The sequence below is a fragment of the Corythoichthys intestinalis genome, chromosome 18, assembly GCF_030265065.1.
Source record: "Corythoichthys intestinalis isolate RoL2023-P3 chromosome 18, ASM3026506v1, whole genome shotgun sequence".
In the NCBI taxonomy this organism is placed as follows: domain Eukaryota; kingdom Metazoa; phylum Chordata; class Actinopteri; order Syngnathiformes; family Syngnathidae; genus Corythoichthys; species Corythoichthys intestinalis.
The window spans coordinates 23389728-23412503 of NC_080412.1; the positions used below are offsets into that span (position 1 = coordinate 23389728).

Genomic DNA, 22776 nt, shown 5'->3' on the forward strand with positions numbered 1-22776 from the left:
GAAGAAAGATAGAACAGAGGGGGATAATTATACAAAACATGGTTGAGTATTAGAGGTGGGAATCTTGGGGCACCTGACGATTTGATTACGATTCAGAGGCTACGATTTGACTATAAATCGATTATTGATGCACAACCCCCCCCAGCTGCTTTTATTGTTTCGTACATCAGTTTAAAAAAATAGTACAAAAATCTTCTCAAGCTTAAATAAACTACTATTTCAGTATCAAGTTAACAGTTCAAAACAGTAAATAAAATACTCAAGTCCCCATTCTGTAACAGCAGCTTTAAACTACATTCAATTAATATAATGTTGTGAATCAACAATTTTAAAATTGCTCCTGTTATTCAACCATTTTTCTTCTACCTTCGACATGTGAAAGTTTTAAAACTATTTCATCATATAAAGATAGTTTCAAGTCTAGATTTTGCCGATCTAGGAGTATTTTAGATAAAAAGTTTATTAATTTCGCTCGGAAGGTTCGCTACAACAGAGCCTTCCTGAGAAGTCAACCGCTTTAAGATGGCGGCTGTTTACTAACGCAGGCGAGTCTGTCATTTCGCATTTAGTTCTAAATACATCTCATATCTACCGTAGCATTATGTGGGCGTAGTTTGTAGCAACGTGGGCAAAATTTGTAGCAACTGGGCGATGTTTGTAGCAGCTGTCGGCATTTTTTTATCTAGTGGCATGAGTTGTGGATGTTTACTCTCAATCCGTTCCTCATTGCGTCCCGTAGACCGCGCTGTGTTTTAGTTTCGCTTTATTTGGCATTTTTTCAATAATCGGAATATGGACGTTTGTGAATCGTTCTCGAATCTTCAGCGGCCAAATCGCAAATAATCTAAGAATCGGAAATTTCAAACACCTTTATTGAGTATATATGCTACCTAGCTGCAGAGGTGGGCAGAGTTGCCAAAAATGTTACTCAAGTAAGAGAAGCGTTACCTCAAAATAAGGGGTACAGCACATAACATGAGTGACACGACCAAACACTACTAAATGCGTGCTAACTACACATAAAATAAGAAAATATCACACATTGTGAATTTATGATGGAAACTATGGCAAATTTTCATCTAGTTCTCGTGTCATCAGACGACAACTAGCATGTTATGTTTTAGTATCCCAAGACACGTTTTCAGCGCATCACCGTGACGTCATCGTCATGAAAAAAATTGTTCGTTGACAAAATATTTCCATCATAATTGATGAAAACAACACTGTATGTTAGTCGTTGCCCCATCAACCCGTTTTCACAGTTGTCTTAGTTTTTGCAGGGATTTTTAAGTTCATGCACATACTTGATTGAATGACCTTGTGTAGTCTGGTCACATTACTTAGGCAATTATCACACCTCTGCACATTTTTATGCATTGCCGGTGAGTTAAATGTCAGTGTTAATGGAGGAATAGAGTGCGCCTTCATCCACCTTTTAAGACCTTTCTACTGTTTTACTTGTGTGGAAAAAATGTGTTCAGTAGTAAATGGCTCAAGTTTCATTAGTTCTAAAGATATTCATGAAAATGTGATGAAGAGAAAATTCTACCTACTCTCCCAGTCCAATAAAGCTTAAAATAAAAATAATAGCGCAAGCCATAATGGTGAATGATGATTCTAATCTGTCTAGTGGTATTTTCTGGATTTTTGAATAAACGCCTGTGATGGTTTTTTTTTTTTGGGTTGTTTTTTTTTTTTTTTGTTTGTTTTTTTTTTTTTGCCAGAGGGGGTAAAAAAGTAATTAGAACAACAGATGTCTCTATGGTAATTTCAGGGTATCAAATCTCAGTAGTTTAAGGTTCCAGCTGGCAGACATTCTAAATATGGGTTTCTAATTTAGTTTACTCTTTTATGCTTTCTTCATCTTTCAGCAATACATTTTTCTAAGGTCGTGCAATCCAATTAAAAATAATACTTGGTGAGAGGATCATTCTCCTTGATTCTCCGTCTCAAGTGGTCTTCCTTTGCCCTTGCAGTGTTATGGGCATTCTTGAAAAGATTTCTCTCTTGCCTTATGCTTTATATCATTGTAATGTGAAGTCTTCTGTTAGTCCAGGTGAGAGGTTGATATAAAAATCAGTTGCATTTTTTAAAATCTACCTATGTTCACATGATGATTATCAAAGAACAAAAAGTCAAAAAGAAATCTTCAAATGGAACAAGACAGTCTACATTACAGTGGTACCTCTACTTACGAAATTAATTGGTACTTGAAGTAGTTTCGTAACATGAAAATTCTGTAAGGACCCAGATAGCAAAATAGAACTGGAGCATACATGGGCCAGATGTACTGCAAATTTCGGCCCAATTTCGTAAAACTGATCTGCCCCAGTGTCTTTAAGAACAATGGCCCAAACTCGGTATGGAATCACTTTTTTATTTTGGGCAAGAATGGTTCAAAATTAGCAGACACTACATTAATGTATAACACGGATGTGGCACACGTTACCCAATCTGGGCCAAATTTTTATCAAAACCATTTTCGGTATTAAATTCGGGGTCTATTTTGTTGAATGTATCATACTGTATTGTGTTTATATTGCAAATTTTTTTTTTTTTTTTTTAAATCCAAAGCAATAATAACACACATTATTTTTCTTTAAATCCAAAGCAATAATAACACACATTATTTTTCATACCATTTATTAATACTAACATATTAATGGACCATAACAATACATTGTTTTTTTCACAAAATATTTTAATTGGAATAACCAACTCCACATTAAAGATGCCTTTTTTTTACCAGTCACAGGCAAACTGGCAACGGTAAAAAAAGTTCATTGACGATAAGAGGGCGTGACAGATAGCGTCCGAAGAATTCGGTAGGCAGTTTGGTAATAGAACAGATGAAAAGGCAGGCAGGCGTTCTGGCAGGCAAGCAATACAGGATCTAGGGGAAAAAACAAAAGTGAGCTCAGTATCAGAATTACAAGATTCTTTGTGAGCTGAAAGTCACGTCGGTCAATCGTTGATCTGGCAATGATGTGAGGCCAAGGACCGGTTTAAGTAATGCCGCTGATGATGATCAGCGGCACCTGGTCCCAGGTTCACCCATCTGTGCAATCAAGGCAGTGACACAAATACACAAACACAAGAAGGAGGGGCTTAGTTTGAATAATAGTATTCAAACATGGAAACATTTACATCAACATAGAGTAAATGCCCTCTCCCTCCATATGTTGTTATCAGGGCTGTCAAAATTATCGCGTTAACGGGTGATAATTAATTTTTTTGAATTAATCACGTTAAAATATTTGACTCATTTAACGCACATGCCCTGCTCAAACAGATTAGAATGACAGCACAGTGTAATGTCCACATGTTACTTGTGTTTTTTGCTGTTTTGTCGCCCTCTGCTGGCGCTTGGGTGCGACTGATTTTATGGGTTTCAGCACCATGAGAATTGGGTAATTATTGATATCAACAATGGCGAGCTACTAGTTTATTTTTTGATTGAAAATTTTACACATTTTATTAAAATGAAAACACTAAGAGGGGTTTTAATATAAAATTTCTATACCTTGTACTAACATTTATCTTTTAAGAACTACAAGTCTTTCTATCCATGGATTGCTTTAACAGAATGTTAATAATGTTAATGCCATCTGGTTGATATATTGTTATAATAAACAAATACAGTACTTATGTACCGTATGTTGAATGTATATATCCGTCTTATGTCTTATCTTTCCATTTCAACAATAATTTAAAAAAAAAAAGTGGCATATTTTATAGATGGTTTGAATTGCGATTAATTACGATGAATTAATTTTTAAGCTGTAATTAACTCGATTAAAAATTTTAATCGTTTGACAGCCCTAGTTGTTATGCAACAAATTTTGAATTACTTAACTTGCAGACAAGGCAGATCAGTTGAATAACTTTTTTAACAGTCAAGCAGTGTCTTCAAAACAGGATTTTGACTTTAAATAAAGCACTTGCCATACATATTTGCTGTCCGCAGATATGTCATGACTCCTGCGTGTTCTTCTGTTTAGTTGCCTTTCAGTTGCGTGCTGACAGTGACGTCACACGTCGACCGTTACATTTCAGATTTTGAGAGCGTCCAGTCTGCACGATCCGCCCCAGAACAGTGCGTAACCTATCATTTGGAATGTCATAATGTTGATCCGGGCCGCATCTGGCGCATTGACGTTAAGCGGGCGTGATTGTTATGCAGATCTTGTGAGTTGAGGCCGGATCCGGCACGCAGTCGCCTGCTATTGGGGTAGAGACACGTTTTCCATGTAATTGCGCTAATCTGTTCAAAGCCCCCCAAAATTCAGACAGAAATATTTTATAATGCATAAAAATGCATCACAACATGTAACAAATACATATTACAATTAGATTATTGCACAACAAAAATAAAATCTGAGTTGTGCATAATGTAAAAATCCACCAATAAAGTTAATGCCCTCATGTAAAGCTGTCAGAACACGTGGGGCGAATGAAGAGGACGCTGGGATACACACATACACATACAGTAGAAGTCGCTCTTAGCCAACTGGATGCCAGTAATGCTAGGCAATAGCCAATGGCAGAACACCTAAAAGTATGTTACATTCAGTAAACTCTGGGAATCGCGAATACCAGCAATACTGCATTTTAGCCTTTCGTATCCTAAAATTTCTTCCGTAACAAGAGGCAATATTTTCCGTTTGAGGTGTGTCTTAATCTGAAAATTCTGTATGTAGAGACATTCATAAATAGACGTACCAATGTATTCTTTCATTTAATAGATTGACTGTACTGAATCAAACGATATTGAAATAATTTTCTGTCACGATATGGGCCATTTTCTATCATGGTAATGTAATGCCACAAATGCCACGACAAAAAAAAACTGTCAAAAGCTTGCGAGATGTAGTTGGCTGCTCCTAAAAAGCCCTGTAATAAAATAGTTCGTCTTAAAAATTGTCTTAGTGGATGAGGATATCGACTGGATAGTAAAGATTTGCTTTATCCCGTACTTTGCATTCGATGTAAAGTTAACAGTTCCTTTCCATTTGTCTTCTGCAGAGCAAGATCTTCTACGTCAGGAGCTCAACACTCGTTTCTTGGCCTCCCAGAGCGCTGACCGCGGCGCCTCGCTGGGCCCCCCGCCCTACCTGCGCACCGAGTTCCACCAGCACCAACATCAGCACCAGCATCAGCACCAACACACCCACCAGCACACGCACCAGCACACCTTCACGCCATTCCCCCACGCCATAATGCCCACCCCAGCACCATCCATGGTGCGTACCCCTGCCAGAAATGTGAGGATAAGTAGAACGTGTCGGGTTTGAAGGGCTGGGTTTGTCTATGTCTAGGGTGTCAAACTTTTTTTTTGTCACGTACCACATTGAAGTTATGGTTTTGTTCAGCAAGCTATTATGTTTGCCAGTTAGGGCTGCCACAATTAATCGACTGATTGATAACGAATGGATTACCAAATGAATCGACAACTATTCCGATTGGCAATTAACCATTTGGACAGTAGTGACGTAAAGTTTTCGAATACTCTTAATTGCAAATATTCTCTTTATGCTTTTCATTTCTTGTAGTTATTGACATTTTTACTGGGTGTAGCAGTAAATATATATATATATATATATATATATATATATATATATATATATATACTGTATATACACATATGGCAGAAAACACTCAGGTAAGTTCCGCTCTGAGACGCCCAATTTGCCAAATTTCAAAATCGTCCGATATGCTTGTGTGACACATCATTGGAAAGCTTAGAATCTCAATTTTCTGGGACAAGAAACATTTTGAAAAAGCATTTAAAAAAATAATAATAATTTTGAACGGCAAAACCCTAACTGGTGAGAGCACGAAAGAGGAGAAATAAAGACGCCACGATTTTAACGAGATATTATCACGTACTTACCTTGTTTCGATCCAAAAACTCCATGTAGCATGTATCACCGAGGGTCAACACACAGCTGTGAATGGCCACAGCCGGATTTTGGGGGGATTTTATGGATGAAACACGGTGATATAAGAAGGGTCGCGATGCAGAAATCGCAGAGAACAACGAGTGGTCAAGAATTTCTTTTTCATATATTGACCCTTTTAAACGTTATTTTTCAATTTTTCTTTGTTTGGATCGATTACAGTGCCTTGCAAAAGTATTCGGCCCCCTTGAATCTTGCAACCTTTTGCCACATTTCAGGCTTCAAACATAAACGTATGAAATTTAAGTTTTTTGTCAAGAATCAACAACAAGTGGGACACAATCGTGAAGTGGAACAACATTTATTGGATAATTTAAACTTTTTTAACAAATAAAAAACTGAAAAGTGGGGCGTGCAATATTATTCGACCCCTTTACTTTCAGTGCAGCAAACTCACTCCAGAAGTTCAGTGAGGATCTCTGAATGATCCAATGTTGTCCTAAATGACCGATAATGATAAATAGAATCCACCTGTGTGTAATCAAGTCTCCGTATAAATGCACCTGCTCTTTGATAGTCTCAGGGTTCTGTTTAAAGTGCAGAGAGCATTATGAAAACCAAGGAACACACCAGGCAGGTCCGAGATACTGTTGTGGAGAAGTTTAAAGCCGGATTTGGATACAAAAAGATTTCCCAAGCTTTAAACATCTCAAGGAGCACTGTGCAAGCCATCATATTGAAATGGAAGGAGCATCAGACCACTGCAAATCTACCAAGACCCGGCCGTCCTTCCAAACTTTCTTCTCAAACAAGGAGAAAACTGATCAGAGATGCAGCCAAGAGGCCCATGATCACTCTGGATGAACTGCAGAGATCTACAGCTGAGGTGGGAGAGTCTGTACATAGGACAACAATCAGTCGTACACTGCACAAATCTGGCCTTTATGGAAGAGTGGCAAGAAGAAAGCCATTTCTCAAAGATATCCATAAAAATCTCGTTTAAAGTTTGCCACAAGCCACCTGGGAGACACACCAAACATGTGGAAGAAGGTGCTCTGGTCAGATGAAACCAAAATTGAACTTTTTGGCCACAATGCAAAACGATATGTTTGGCGTAAAAGCAACACAGCTCATCACCCTGAACACACCATCCCCACTGTCAAACATGGTGGTGGCAGCATCATGGTTTGGGCCTGCTTTTCTTCAGCAGGGACAGGGAAGATGGTTAAAATTGACGGGAAGATGGATGCAGCCAAATACAGGAACATTCTGGAAGAAAACCTGTTGGTATCTGCACAAGACCTGAGACTGGGACAGAGATTTATCTTCCAACAGGACAATGATCCAAAACATAAAGCCAAATCTACAATGGAATGGTTCAAAAATAAACGTATCCAGGTGTTAGAATGGCCAAGTCAAAGTCCAGACCTGGATCCAATCGAGAATCTGTGGAAAGAGCTGAAGACTGCTGTTCACAAACACTCTCCATCCAACCTCACTGAGCTTGAGCTGTTTTGCAAGGAAGAATTGGCAAGAATGTCAGTCTCTCGAAGTGCAAAACTGATAGAAACATACCCCAAGCGACTTGCAGCTGTAATTGGAGCAAAAGGTGGCGCTACAAGGTTTAACGCAAGGGGGCCGAATAATATTGCACGCCCCACTTTTCAGTTTTTTATTTGTTAAAAAAGTTTAAATTATCCAATAAATTTTGTTCCACTTCACGATTGTGTCCCACTTGTTGTTGATTCTTGACAAAAAATTAAAATTTTATATCTTTATGTTTGAAGCCTGAAATGTGGCGAAAGGTTGCAAGGTTCGAGGGGGCCGAATACTTTTGCAAGGCACTGTATTTATCCTCTAACATATCGGGAAAAATGCAACAGTAACAAAAAAAAATACAATTAAGCGATAGTTCTGAGGTAGATATATGTGACTTATTTAGAGACGCCGAATTTTTCATTGTGATGTAATTTGTTTAAAAGTTTAAAATACGCGAATGAATAATTTTTTAAAGTGTTTTTTTTTTTTTTTTTTTTCCAAAACTAAATATTAGACATCAATTAATGATTCAAAGCTAAAAATGATAGACATTTTGAATAATAAATATAATACTTACCTTCTTTTTATGGCTGGGTTGAAACAAAAGCGGTTGCACGACGTCTGTAAACGGGGGTTTCTGGGGTAAAACGGACAAATTAAAAATAGTTCGGAGGCTTAGTGCGCCATGAATCTGCTATGGCAGCATAAAGACATATTGTTCTATCAAACACAACAGTTCTTTTGGCTTAAAATACAGCAGTTTCTTTTAAAGAGTGGTGCGAGAGCAGAAACTGCTTTTTCAGTCTTGTCTGTGTTTTCCGCCATATATATTTGTACTTTTGTTCTTTAATTTAATAAATATCTTTATTTTTAATTTTTATTTCCTTGTTTTATTCATTTTTCATGTATTTGCTTATTTTTTTAATTAAAACAAAAGAAGAAAATATTAGTATGAATGAATTATTATTATGTAATAAATATTCTTTTTTATTTGTATTTTTTATGTAGTTAAATGTTTTATTAGAAGGGAAAACGTAAATATCTTCTAATCTTTAACTGTTTTGTTTCTTTAATAAAAAATGCGAACGTTATTGTCTTAATATTTATATGGAGTTTTTTTTTTTAATTTACTCTATTAATTTACATTAAAAAATCAAAAAGAGGAAACTGTAAATATATACACATATTTAATGTTAATTTAGAAAACAACTAAGGAAAATTTGTAAATATATTCTAATTTTTTAATGTAAAAAGAGGGGAAGTATATAGTCTAATTTTTGTAAACGTGTAGAGAAATTCTAACAGAATTTTAGAAACATAAAACAACACACGTTTTATTTTCGCGGGCCTCACTTGATGATGTGAAGGGGCGGAAGACCCTCAGGGTTTGAGTTTGACGCCAGTATCCTACGATTTCTAGCAATGTTTTGAACATGTCAGGGAGCTAAAAGTGGTAGCTCTGTGCTTGCAATTGGGACGATTTTACACAAACTGGCGTGTGTCTAAGGGCCACATGTTATTCAGTCTTTTGGGTTTGCGGCATTTCTCGATGATGACCATGTGTCCACGCCAGAGTGATGCTTTTAACTCCCTACAAAGCCAATTCTTGTGTTGTTTCTGGCCCACAATCTCTAACTTTGAAAACTGTTATTTTCTTAATTGGCAATAACATGCTTAAAGCAAGTCCGCAGCCAAGTTTTAGAACATAATACACTTAATTCATTGTGAATGTAATGGCATCACTTGAAGCCTTTAGGGTTTTCATTACTGCCATAAGCCTTACATTTAAGTCCTCACCACAGGCAATGAGTGGCTAGACTGAAAGCTGTCAAATGCATATCCATGGACACTCATTACTGCCTGGCCTAAAGAGGTTTGCTTGGCACTGATGATACCTCAAAGGCAGCAAGGCTTGGCCTCTGACAGCTAATGAGGCCATAAAAATCCTCTTAATAGCTGCAGTGTTTAGTTCTGACTAGGGAAATGTTCAAATGTGCTCCTCTACTTAAAGGAGACCAAAGGAGACACTGTTTTACAAGGTCTACGCATGATCACCAAAGGGAAGGATGGGGAAAACGGTCTTGTTGGGATGTGGTCAATTCATTAACATGTTCACAGTTTGACTCAGTTTGTACTAAAAAACCCAAAAGGGGCAACTTTCTCTGAGTGTATTTGTTGTTGTTAAAGTGTTGTACTTAACTGTGTTTCTTTTCTTCCACAGTTTGACAAATACCCAACAAAAGTTGACCCCTTCTACAGACACAGTGTGAGTTTTCTCTACTGTCTACTTTGCTTGCCAATTCCGTCATTCAAGTCCAAATTTACTTGTGTGTGAATGTGTTTGTTTGTTGCATTTTATGCCATCATTATCATTAGTATCGACTTCTTCATGGATATTATAAGGATTTCGCCAATCCGTAAATGTGAATTTGTTAAATTAATGCATCTTTTAGCAGATTCACGTTCTTAAAATTAAGATCACTGCTAGGAATCACCTAGTACCCGAAGAATAAGGGACGATACAGTGGGGCAAATAAGTATTTAGTCAACCACCAATTGTGCAAGTTCTCCTACTTGAAAAGATTAGAGAGGCCTGTAATTGTCAACATAGGTAACCCTCAACCATGAGAGACAGAATGTGGGGAAAAAAACAGAAAATCACAGTTTGATTTTTAAATATTTTTTTTCCAAATTAGAGTGGAAAATAAGTATTTGGTCACCTATAAACAAGCAAGATTTCTGGCTGTCAAAGAGCTCTAACTTCTTCTAACGAGGTTCCACTCGTTACCTGTATTAATGACACCTGTTTTAACTCATTATCGGTACAAAAGACACCTGTCCACAAGGTCTATCCTCTGTCAGTCACCCTCCAAACTCCACTATGGCCAAGACCAAAGAGCTGTCGAAGGACACCAGAGACAAAATTGCACCAGGCTATGAAGACTGAATCTGCAATAGGTAAAACGCTTGGTGTAAAGAAATCAACTGTGGGAGCAATTATTACAAAATGGAAGACATACAAGACCACTGATAATCTCCCTCGATCTGGGGCTCCATGCAAGATATCACCCCGTGGCGTCAAAATGAGAACAAGAACGGTGAGCAAAAATCCCAGAACCACACGGGGGGACCAAGTGAAAGACTTATAGAGAGAGCTGGGACCATGGTAACAAAGGGGACTATCAGTAATACAATGCGCCGCCAAGGACTCAAATCCTGCACTGCCAGACGTGTCCCCCTGCTGAAGAAAGTACACGTCCAGGCCCGTCTGCGGTTCGCTAGAGAGCATTTGGATGATCCGGAAAAGGACTAGGAGAATGTGTTATGGTCAGATGAAACCAAAATAGAACTTTTTGGTAGAAACACAGGTTCTCGTGTTTGGAGGAGAAAGAATACTGAATTGCATCCGAAGAACACCATACCCACTGTGAAGCATGGGTTGTGGACACATCATGCTTTGCAGCTGTTTTACTGCAACGGGACCAGAACGACTGATCTGTGTAAAGCAGGGGTGTCCAAACTTTTTGTAAAGGGGGCCAGATTTGGTGTGGTAAAAATGTGGGGGGCCGACCTTGGCTGACGTCCTTTACGTAGAACAATATATTTAAGCAAATTTTAGCAAGCCAATATGTGCGTCACATTTGCTTTATTATTTTTTGAAATGAATCATTTCAACAATCTCGCAACTAGCCTTTGTGGCGCTCTCTTTCGACTCTCTGGCTCTTGCTAAATACTACTGTGAAATTAAACTAGCTTCAGGTTGCTTTAATTTCTCGCAACATATCTTCCCTGTAATCTTGTCGTACATGTAAGCGTGTCTTATTCGGTAAGATCGCCTCACATTGAACTCTTTAACAACAGTGACTGTCTCTTTGCAAATGAGGCGAACACAGTTGTTGCATATTTTAGTGAAGAAATAGTACAATTTCCACCTATCCTTGAAGCTTCGGCCGTCGCAGTCAACTTTCTTTTTTGTTGATTGTCGCCATTTTAGAAAATTGGGGCTAAAGGGTCACACGGGTTAATGTTAAGGTCCTGGAGTGGTCCAGTCTCCAAATCTCAACCCCATCGAAAATCTGTGGAGGGAGTTGTAAGTCCGTGTTGCCCAACGACAAACCCAAAACATCACGGCTCTAGAGGAGATCTGCATGGAGGAATGGGCCAAAATACCAGCAACAGTGTGTGAAAAGCTTGTGAAGAGTTACAGAAACCGTTTGGCCTCCGTTATTGCCAACAAAGGGTACATAACAAAGTCTTGAAATTGAACTTTTGGTATTGACCAAATACTTATTTTCCACCATGATTTGCAAATGAATTATTTAAAAATCAAACAATGTGATTTTCTGGGGGGGGGGGTTTCACATTCTGTCTCTCATGGTTGAGGTTTACCCATGTTGACAATTACAGGCCTCTCTAATATTTTTAAGTGGGAGAACTTGCACAATTAGTGGTTGACTAAATACTTATTTGCCCCACTGTAGGTAGCATAGGTGTGTGAGGGTAAGGTTAGTGCGCAAGCAATGTTAGCTACGTGAGGTGGAGAACCCAGTCTAAGGAAATATCATATGTGAGTATTACTCAGAGGTGGGTACACTAGCCAAAATTTTTACTCAAGTAAGGGTAGCTTTACTTCAAAATAATACCACTCAAGTAAAAGTAAAAATAGTCATCCAAAAATTTTTTAAAAGTATTTGGTGAGAATAATACCCAAGTAATGACTAACATTGTGACTAACTGCTTTTATTTTTGTTGATTTTTTTTTTTTTTTTAAACAATGGTATGTTTTTCTGAGTCAAGTTATCTATATACGGACTATTGTTATGATGATGCTGTACAATGACCCATTACGTAACCACATTAAGCCAAAGAAATACAAAAAAAAAAAATTTTTTTTTAATAATTGAATTCCGATGAGAGAGAAAAATAATAATAAATGAAGCATTATTTGTCCAAAGAGCATGACTGCTTTCTAGTGTAGAAAATTGTTCAAAGTTCCTTTATAATTACTATTTTGAAATTAAAAGGATCATATCTTCGATTTTCCATAGTTAATCGGTGCCAAATAAAAACTATCATCACTCTACAGCGCTGTGTTTTTACAGATTAAATAAAGCCTGTATGTAAGACACGTTAGCCACACATCAACATTGGTCATAATCAATGGAAACCTTGCCCTCCGAAGGGCTAACGTTACGTGAGCGAGTGACAGTAATGTTATATTTATTAGCGCTGAGAAGTCTACTGTTTAAAGATGGCAGCTGTTTACTAATGCTGCCCAGACGCGGCTGTCACTGCCAGTCTGTCATTTCGCATCTAGTTCTAAATGCATGCGATATCTATGAGACGCATCGGACACTACCTGCTACCACACTAGCATTATGTGGGCGTAGTTTTTAGCAACGTCGGCGTAGTTTGTAGCGGCTGTCGGCTGCAGTAAGTTTTTATTGCGTCTTCCTCTACGCACGTGACGTCAGCGCGTTATCCCGCATTAAAAGTAGTCCGGGCAAAACGTGATGCTTAGAGCTGGCAAAATTAAAAAATTCCTCAAGGTAAATAAAATTACTCGGATCAGTTTTTAAACTCGAGTTACTCGAGTTGCTCGAGTATTAGTTTCAGCTCTAGGTCAAACGTCTTCATCATCACACTGAGGTTTGATATTTTAAAATAACATCTATCAAAACTAAGAATTTCTATTTTTGTAAAAGGATCATTTTTTTCTACAACTCACGCAAATTTGACTTTATATTGCTTAATACTCTAATACTGCTAATTTGTAATATTGTGCTAATGATGGATCAGTTATCAGAAATTTGTCTTAATCTTGAGAGACAAAAATGTTTCCGTTTTGAGTTTAATCAATCGAAGATTTGATTGATTAGATTCAAGACAGCTCCTTCACTTTTTTATTTCATTGGCAAGAACAGTTCTATTAAACACATGCTTATCTGTTGGATAGGTCCTGAAAGCCTGGGACGCATTTGGTTGGTTAACATTAGCCTTGCACACATTGCATCATTCGACAGCCTAATTTTTATTTCAAAGAAGCTGCTGTAAACAAGATCTTAAGTGGGGTGTTTCTACTTTCATGTCATGCTTTTTTTTTTTATAGAAAGTAATATTAATAAAGAAGGCTCTGACTGTTGAGGATGACGCATTCTTTGCAATGTTTGCGCATTTTCTTGCATCCAGCTAATTGATGCATCCCCTCCATCCTTTCATCTTCAGCTCTTTCACTCTTATCCACCGGCGATGTCGGGGCTTCCCCCTGTCATCCCTCCAACTGGGCCCTTTAGCTCACTGCAGGGTGCATTTCAGCCCAAGGTAAAACTCTTCTTCTACAATGGACTTAAACAGCAAAAGTGCTTTTAACGGCTTTATTTTTCAATCTTTGTCTTGTTTAGACCTCAAATCCTCTGGATGTGTCCACGAGACCTGGGGCTGTCCCACATACTTTCTTACAGAAGGACCCAAGGGTGAGGAAATATAACCTTTTATCCCAACACTCACCAAAAGATGAGAATTCGGAAAAATGTCGGCTTTAAAATCCTTGAAAAATAAGATTAACTTTTTTCATTGTCTGCTCCATATTCATTAATAATTGGTAATAAACGATCAAAGGCTTGATTGGCTCAACTTACAGATCAATTGTTAAATTTGTATTTATATATTTTTGGGGTATTTACAATATTTGGCATAATAATTACCAGGCTTTGTGATCTAAAGTTAGCTTTTTCTGCTGAGTAGAAGCTAGCTTTTTCTCAAGCTAGCTGTTACTGTTGTGCGAAAGGGCAAGCTTTCCTATGTAAATAAGTAAAAAAATATATATACATATATATATATATATATATATATATATATATACATTACTGTGTAAAAGTTTTAGGCAGGACACCTGCCTAAAACTAGTTTAGTATATTTTCGGTTTCTTTATTAACAGACAATTTTACTATCTAACAATAACTCAAGCAAGATATGCTAACGGACACCCAACTAGCCTAGCTGCTAGCGCTCCGTGCTAATCAACCAAGAATACAAGCAATATAATTGGCTTTATTTACTCACCTCTGATGGAGGCACACTGGATCGGATCTGACAACACAAAAGAGAATTTCGTAATATTATTGATTGAGCAACTCAACCTGAGTGTAGCAGCGAACTCTCTCTCTTTTTTGCTCCAATCACTGGTGCACGCGCAGCCTCATATTACCCTCAAGCAAGGACCCAAACAGGACTGCTCATAGCTGCTGGCAAAAATTGATTATCAAATCAGTTCGCAACTAATCTAATAATCGATTTTAATTGATTTAATGGATTAGTTGTCGCAGCCTTAGTCTCAGGAAAAGGAATAGTAGTCTGAAGTTGCGTGTTTTAGGATTTAGTATGTGGATTATTTAGAATGTAAAGAGTGGGATGTAAAATGTTCTCCAGTTCTGGAGTGATCTGAAATAGTTTTTTATCAAGAAATTTTGAATCTCGGCTCCATATTTCCTTGTCGCGATCTGTACAGTCTCGTGTTCTGAGTGTGCATGTATTATTGGCCTTCAGATTCTATTATCTTAAACACTATGTATGTAGTTTGTAAAAGCACTGACGACACATTTTTTAGCTCTTAAATTCCATTGGTTTTGGATTCTTAAAATTTGACAGTTGTCTCAATTTCACAGAATTGTGTTGTTTCATTAGTCTCTGTGCAAAGTACTGATTCCAAGTAAAATATTTCCATCTGTCACCCCCCTTCCCACCCCACCCCATCTGCTGCCTCTCTTTAGCTAGCGGATCCGTTTCGGCCCATTCTCAGGGTGAGTAATCAGTACTTTATTCTAGTTCTATACATACAAAATACATTCCTTGCACGTATCTGTCGACAGATGATTATAATGTTCGCGAATAGCTCCCTTAAGAGTCACGTTGTGAGATCATAATGTTTCTGTCTCATGCCTTTAGAAGCCAGGAAAGTGGTGTGCCATGCACGTCCATACTGCCTGGCAGATATACCATCATCAACAAAAAGTCAAGGTGAGAAATTCTGGAATTGTGCTAAATCCTGTGTACAGCAATCATATATAGTGTTGAAAATACTTATAAATAGACTCCTTGCATGAATATAAAACTACTAATGGCTCAACTCTAAACATCAATATTTAATATTTGAGAAAAAAAAATGATCCTGGTGCTTCTTTTTATGTTTGTGTCATGTAATTTAAATATAATGGAATTGACTACTGTTCTTACTCCTTGAATTGTAAGGCATCTATCTGAACTATGACTAGCAGGTAGATGATATTACCGGCAGAATATATAAAGAATTGTTTTATGTTTATGTTTTATGTAGAAAACCTGCAAACCGGCAGCTCACCATGTTATATCAATAAATAGCTAATATATTTAATATAAACATATATTCATAAACATGTTTTGTGTTTTTAGATACAATAATGTATTTCTAATCAAATTCAAATTAAATTATAAGTCCAAGGATATTTATACAAACAATTTAAATCCCTCCGGTTGTTTTGATGCTGCAAGCAATCAAACAAAATAGCCTCATTCCAAAAATACATAAAGCATTTTTACATGTGTTTTTCTATGTCGATTTTGTCTTCCAGCAGCAGATGCAGGTCGACCCTCACAAGTTAGATTTTGGCCTCAAGCCTGAGTTCCTGAGTCGACCTCCGGGCCCGAGTCTCTTCGGTGCTATCCATCACCCCAGTGACCTGGCACGTCCCGCCACACTCTTCTCTGCTGCAGGTGAGAATGTGCTACATCACTGGGGAGATATTGGATGACATCGCAAATGTTATTTTAAAAAAAAAATGAAACATGCTTCATGGTAGTGAGAAAAAAACCATTTGACAAGTACTAAAACATGATGAATCAACAACCACCTGATTTTAATTCAACTTCAAGTGTTGTTAAAGAACACTACTTGGCAGAAACAGTATGTTAAGACATTATCTAGCTCCATTTATCTTAATTTTAAATGTAGTTAAAGATTTATTGCACTTTTTGGGGGATGACACAATGAGTTAGTCATAAAACAATTCTTTGCCTTAGGAATGAAAGCAAACATTGCATGTTATTTGTATTATTGTGGGGAAACATTTGGCATTTTAATAACTTTATCTAAAAGCAGTACTGTGGAAAGAAGTAAAGCCGAAGACATCTGGTTTGCATAATCACACAGCACGAGGGACTTGAAGCTTCTTTTTCAAAAGATGCCAAGAATTTCAAACATTTTCCTTGTCTGCGCTTCCAATCGACAGACTTTGGGGTGGGCTTGCTGTCTTCAAACAACATTTAACATTTATAAAGTGCACTTTTATATTATAACAGTGATTTTTTTGTAAGGTATGGTACTGTGAACATTTTCTCAGAAAATATTGCTGTCCCTGGACTGCATCCTCTTTCACCAGAGACAGACAGCAATTTTATCATGTGCATCCCAGCGGCAAGAAACTTTTAAAATACAATTTAAAGACACAGAATTTTGATTCTAATGTGTAATAGTGGAGAAAAAAAAAACATTAATAAAAGCCAGTATTTCCAGGAAGTGGCCGGCCGACATTTAATCAATACCAAAACTATTTTAGCCAATCAAATATGAGTATCCCAGATTGCCCGCCCTTCCATGTGATGTCATTAATACCATTATCACATGCACCTGTGCTCGTTAGTGTGTACTGTATTGCCGTGTGTATAACTCATTGGCTGTGTTCTGAGGTGGTCTCTTTTTTTTTTTTTTTTTTTTTTTTTTGGTGTTCATACATCATTTTCTCCATTATCAGTGGAAATTCGCTATTTGTATACTTTTAGCAAACATCTTTGGTGGTGTCTAGCCCAGAGGTGGGTCGTAACGCATTGCATGTACTCCGTTACATTTACTTGAGTAACTTTTTTTGAAAGATGTACTCCTAAGAGTAGTTTTACTAAGCCATACTTTTTACTTTTACTTGAGTAGATTTGTAAAAGAAAAAACGCTACTCTTACTTTGAGCTACACAAGAGTCATTACAGTTTTCCTCTTTATTCTACATATTACACATACACATTGCCAGCGATGCCTCTAACAATTTCACCAATGAGACGTCGCAACAATAATCAAATGACTCCATTACACCAATCTGACGCAAGCTTGCCGTTCTATGATCATGCCAGCCCGTTCAATCACGTGGCATCTTTAAAGCACCATAAAAAATGAAGTATTTGACATAGAGCGCTGCCTTCAACATGAATTGAATCTGCGTATTAAAACCTCTCTCCCTTAATCCGTTTTTCCAATATTAGTTTATTGAACGGTAGTCGAAGAACAAAATACGCCCAATATTTGTGTTTTCCACAAACTTCGCTTTTATAATGAGCCATGACCCGGAAGACGATGTTCTTCTTCATATAAATTAATATTATGCGGTACGGGGTGCTCGGTTCGGAACGAAGGCGTACCGAACAAGTTTTTGATGTAATGTAACCCTTACTTTTCGAGGCTGTGAGTCGATCGGGTTACAGTTTCTTTGTGTAGATTATATTTACTCCGTCTTCTCTACTATAATGAGGACCGTAGGCCAGTATATAACCCAGAAACGTCAACGGCGCGACAACGTGGCCGCCGCCAGAACGCAGTGAAACGCGGGCGTTAAAGTCAATCAGCCAATGCACACCAGTCGAGGCCGCGTGTTAGACGCATCCCACAAGCGGCTCAACGGGACGCACGCGAAAAGAACAGCAGAGTTTATTATTTGACGCGAGACGCAGCCCTCCCGTGTCAATACTACTAGCGAGGATCAGGCAGACCGGAAATCACTCGTGTAAAAATACGGTGGATCCGGTCGATTTTCAAACTAATATGCAATCGTAACCCACTTTTTGAGTCCATTAGATCTCTTGAGTGGTAGATCGAGGCACAGTTGACTTGTCTTTGTTGATTTACTGCTGTCTTCTCTGCTATAATAATAACCAACACGGCCCCGTGTTCAATTCAAAACCCTCCTACCACAGCAAAACAAGTAGGAACTAATATTCACATAGGAACTAAAGTTATACAACATAAAATATACAATATCAATGAATACTACATCACATTTGTAAAATATAAACACATAATAACATAATAGCCCATTTAAATAAAATAAATTGAAATGAGCTAAAACACCTGTAATTAAATAATAACAATCATACACAGATCCTGCTTACACAATTAAATTTATTAATTTCTGTGTGGCGCTTTAACTTGAGAAAATCCACCAATAAAGCTGTTGAAAACCGTTTATTTAAAAAAAAAAAAAAAGATTCATTGAGGCATTTCATTTGTAAAATACATGTTAAAATCTTTGTCATTGGGATTGCTTTTCTCTTTAGCACAGGACTTCTTTTTTCTTCTTTCTTTCAGAAAGAAAGCTGACCACTACGCGGGGTCTGAAAAGCAAATTTTCGTTGGATTATTATCTTTAAATACCCGCTACTTTTTGAGAGAATTCTAGCTTTGTATAGGCTAATGTTCCTATCGTTGAAAGCACAAAAGTGTGTAATAAACAACTAGCACATTTATATTTTGCATTTTGTTTTCTTAATGTACCGAAAATGAACCGAAACCGAAACTGAGGTACGTACCGAACCGAGATTTTTGTGTACCGTTACACCCCTATTATGCAGCTGCAGCAGAGTCTTGTTCGTCTCGTTGAAGAAGAACATCGTCTTCCGGGTCAAGGCTCATTGTAAAAGAGAACTTAGTGGAAAATATTGGGCGTATTTCGTTTTTCGACTTCAGTTCAATAAATTGACATTGGAAAAATGAATCAAGGCTCGTTTTCCATTATTGAATTGCCAGTTTTTAATCGGGAAACGAGAGACGATTCATTCATTCACGTTTTTTGCTAACACACATAAAAACAATAACCAAAATTTTCAGGTTTTTTTTCCAAAATTAGAAGGAAAAACGAATGGCCAAAGGTACACAGACCGCCAGAAGTTTTCTTTTTTGCCTTTTTTTTCTCAGGAAGATTAGTCAGTGTCTACCGGTTAATTAATTCCATTGAAGGGTCAATTGAGCAACAGGACAGCTAACGTTCTAAATTTATTGTTACTTAACATTTTCATCAGGGCTGGTGGACGTGTACGAGCTTTTTAAAGAGGGGAAAATGCTGTTTTCGAACAGTGAACTCGTATCAGTGTTTTAACAACTTCCTGGTTACTACATCGAAAACGTCAACAGATATGGAATGAATAAATAATACACTGATATTTTTTTATTTGAAAACGAGAAATGAAATAAAAAGTCGTTATCCGTTTTCCGATTTTGGATTCTAAAACATATGGAATGAACGAATGATACATGGTTACTTCAAGGAGTGAGAACTTCCAATTTTGCCTTTTGAAATAAAGTTTTAGTTAACACTCGTTTCAAAGCAGTCTGAGATCTTTTCAGGCAGCATCATCAATGCTTGTTTTCTGGGAAATTAAAAATGTTCTTCTTTAATGCTTTCAGGTCCAACACACCCATCAGCAGGTCCCTTCAGCCATCCACCCCACCACCCTGGAAACTTCCTGACCCCAGCACCTCACTTAGGTAGGAGCGCCTTTTGTCTTCACGTAATATTAAAGAAAATTTTATGTCTGTTATAGTCAGGCTAATATTTTGCATATCTCGTTCTAGAACCTTTCAGTAGGCCACCCTCTTTCGGTGGGCTGGGAGCTCTCAGTTCATCAGCATTCGGTGGCCTGGGGAATCCAGCACTAAGTGAGTTTAAACCTCATGAATCTAAAAGTGGATTTTTAAAATATATATATACGTATGTACACATTATAGCTGTGCCACATTTGAGATACGCATTTAACTTGTGTCCTGCTGTGCTTTGCCGTGTGTTGAATCCCTGACAGCGGCTAACTCCATGTTCGGCCATAAAGATGGCCCCAACTCACAGCAGCACTTTGGCGCCGGTGCCAACAGCAACCACCAGGAGCCCTGGAACCGCCTGCACCGCACTCCACCTTCCTTCCCTACACCTCCGCCTTGGCTGAAACCTGGAGATTCGGAGAGAAGCGCCTCGGTCAGCTCACACGAGAGAGACAGGGACTCTGACAAACGGGACTCCATTAGCAGTAAAGATGACAAAGACAGGTGAGTTTATTTGTCAAAGTGTTGGGGAACGAGCAGTGTTTAAATCTAGTACTGTTATGGTTTTTGTCTTTGTGTTAAAAAGCACAGAACTATATTAGAACAGTAAAAAAATAGTACAGTTTAGGAGATCATTTAGGTGTTGACTGTAGCTAGTATCTTTTCTTGTAAACATAGTGTGTACAAATAGAGATTTTTAACAAAATTACTGATATTTTAGAGACTCCTTGATTTAAGACAACTTATGGCGGTGTGCGATAGGGTGGCCACAGCACCAAAAAAGAGGACACTCTGTAGCATTTATTGAGGAAAGAAAATGAGAACATTAGACTCATTTGTACTTCACACAGAAATACATTTTCTACATCATGATACAGTAAATATGACATTCTTTGTCCATCGCAAGACATTTTATCTGATGTCCCCGGGTTACGACTTTACGGCACCGGCTCTCAACCGCCATTTTGTCTGCAGTCGTTTTTTTTTTTTTTTTTTGGGGGGGGTGGGGGGGGTTGGTCACGTAACAGTGGGTCGCCGCCATTTTCCTCTTATTTTTTTACTCTATTTTATTAATATGACGTATTATACATGTTTTTGGATAGTTATTTTGAGATTTAGGGGGTTAAAGGGTTAATTCTGACTTACATTAAAATTCAGGTTACGTCACCAGCGTAGGAACGGAACTCGTTCGTGACCGTGTATTTATATTTTGACAATGAAAAATGCAGTGCCACAAAGAAGGACATTTATGTATTGAAATGTGCTAATTAAATTTGCATACAAATAAAGAACTGAACAAATACAAATCCCAGTTTTGAACAATGGACTATTTTATGTAAGGAGGAAACGGTTAGTATAAGAATCCATGTAAAAGATAAATGTATTTTTGTTTTTTGGGGGGAGGGGGGCTTAAACACAGTTTTAGAGAAAAAAAGAACACCATGTAACAGGTGCATATAAAAAATTAAAAAAAACATTTTAAGTTGTCTGCAGCCCGTCTGTTGCCTGTTTTACACTGCTAGCATGTCCTCACCTTGCATGCTGATGCCAACATCACAGCAGCAAGTTTTTAATATGAATTGAATTGTTGCTTTTGATGACAAAGTATTCCTGTGACCGTCAGCATATGGGAAGAGTATACATTTTGTATACATTTTTAACCAATGGGAATTTGGAGAATCAATTGACACCACTTTTAGCTAATGATTGCAGAGACAAACTCACCATGCATTCCATTATTCGCCCACTAATAGAAACATGAGCTATTTCTAGACCATTGTAAAACAGGTTTGTTTTAGTCTGTGTGTGTTGTTGTGTGTGTGGTTATCCAGTTGTGAAGCATTATGTTCAGATGCACCTCCAAAAGGGAGGAAAAACAAACGTCCAGTGTAGTATGAAGGATTTACCGTATTGGCCCGAATATAAGACGGTGTTTTTTGCATTGAAATAAGCAGGGGTGAAAGTTGCTAGAATTTCATGCCGGAACTCCCCTACGTAAAGGTCGCCACGGAGCCAGAAATTTTATTTATTTTTTTTTTTTTTTTCCTTTCATTTTTTTTTTTTTTTTTTTTTGGGGGGGGGGGGGTCAAACCTCTTAAACTACTGAAATGCAAAGAAAACTGTTTTAGCAATTATTTCTATAACACATATAAAAACTAAAACTGATTTTCATTCAAAACGGTATTTTTTTAATTATTTGTCAAATAAAAGTTAACAAAAACAGCAATAAATCACAACCTCCATCTCCTAATTTTTATTTTCTCATTTCCTCAATGCCAAATCTCAATTTCAACTACTTAAGAACATAGGATGTACCGTATATTAAAATTGAAGTTAATGTAAACATTGACTTTTTTTTTTTTTAAATAATTAAGATACAAGTAACATACATTCAGAAAAATAAGTACAAATGACTTATATTATGCAGAGTTGAATGGAATATATTTTGAAGAGGGTGCAAACAATGATTATTCTCAATCATAAGGAAATTTGTAAGTAGCCTAAACATAAATGAACAAATATAAGTCCAAAGTGCACATTGCCTCTGAACCTCCCGATCAGAGAAAACTAAATATGATAAATAAGCCTCCTCAACTCTTTCCTTGCTTTTAAAGATTTGATCCATTTTATGTTGCATTGCCCTTTTTTTGTCGCGTCAATTCAACCTTTTTTTTTTTTTTTTTTTTTTTGCTGTTCCAGAAAACATGCACATTTGAACCAATCACAGCTA

The 22776-nt window shown here is 37.4% G+C and overlaps 1 protein-coding gene across 7 annotated transcripts in view; it reads left to right on the plus strand.

Annotated features, from left to right (window-relative positions):
* auts2a (activator of transcription and developmental regulator AUTS2 a) overlaps positions 1–22776 on the plus strand; it is a 718963-nt gene that overhangs the window by 690410 nt on the left and 5777 nt on the right. For 2 of the 7 annotated variants that reach the window (XM_057820249.1, XM_057820250.1), the window contains exons 9-18: positions 5026–5264; positions 9661–9705; positions 13665–13760; positions 13841–13912; positions 15209–15238; positions 15384–15455; positions 16046–16187; positions 19917–19997; positions 20085–20168; positions 20297–20549. In XM_057820249.1, coding sequence (XP_057676232.1) covers positions 5026–5264; positions 9661–9705; positions 13665–13760; positions 13841–13912; positions 15209–15238; positions 15384–15455; positions 16046–16187; positions 19917–19997; positions 20085–20168; positions 20297–20549 — 1114 coding nt within the window. The remainder of the gene's footprint in view (positions 1–5025; positions 5265–9660; positions 9706–13664; positions 13761–13840; positions 13913–15208; positions 15239–15383; positions 15456–16045; positions 16188–19916; positions 19998–20084; positions 20169–20296; positions 20550–22776) is intronic. The other 5 variants (XM_057820252.1, XM_057820255.1, XM_057820251.1 and 2 more) reach the window with 4 other exon arrangements.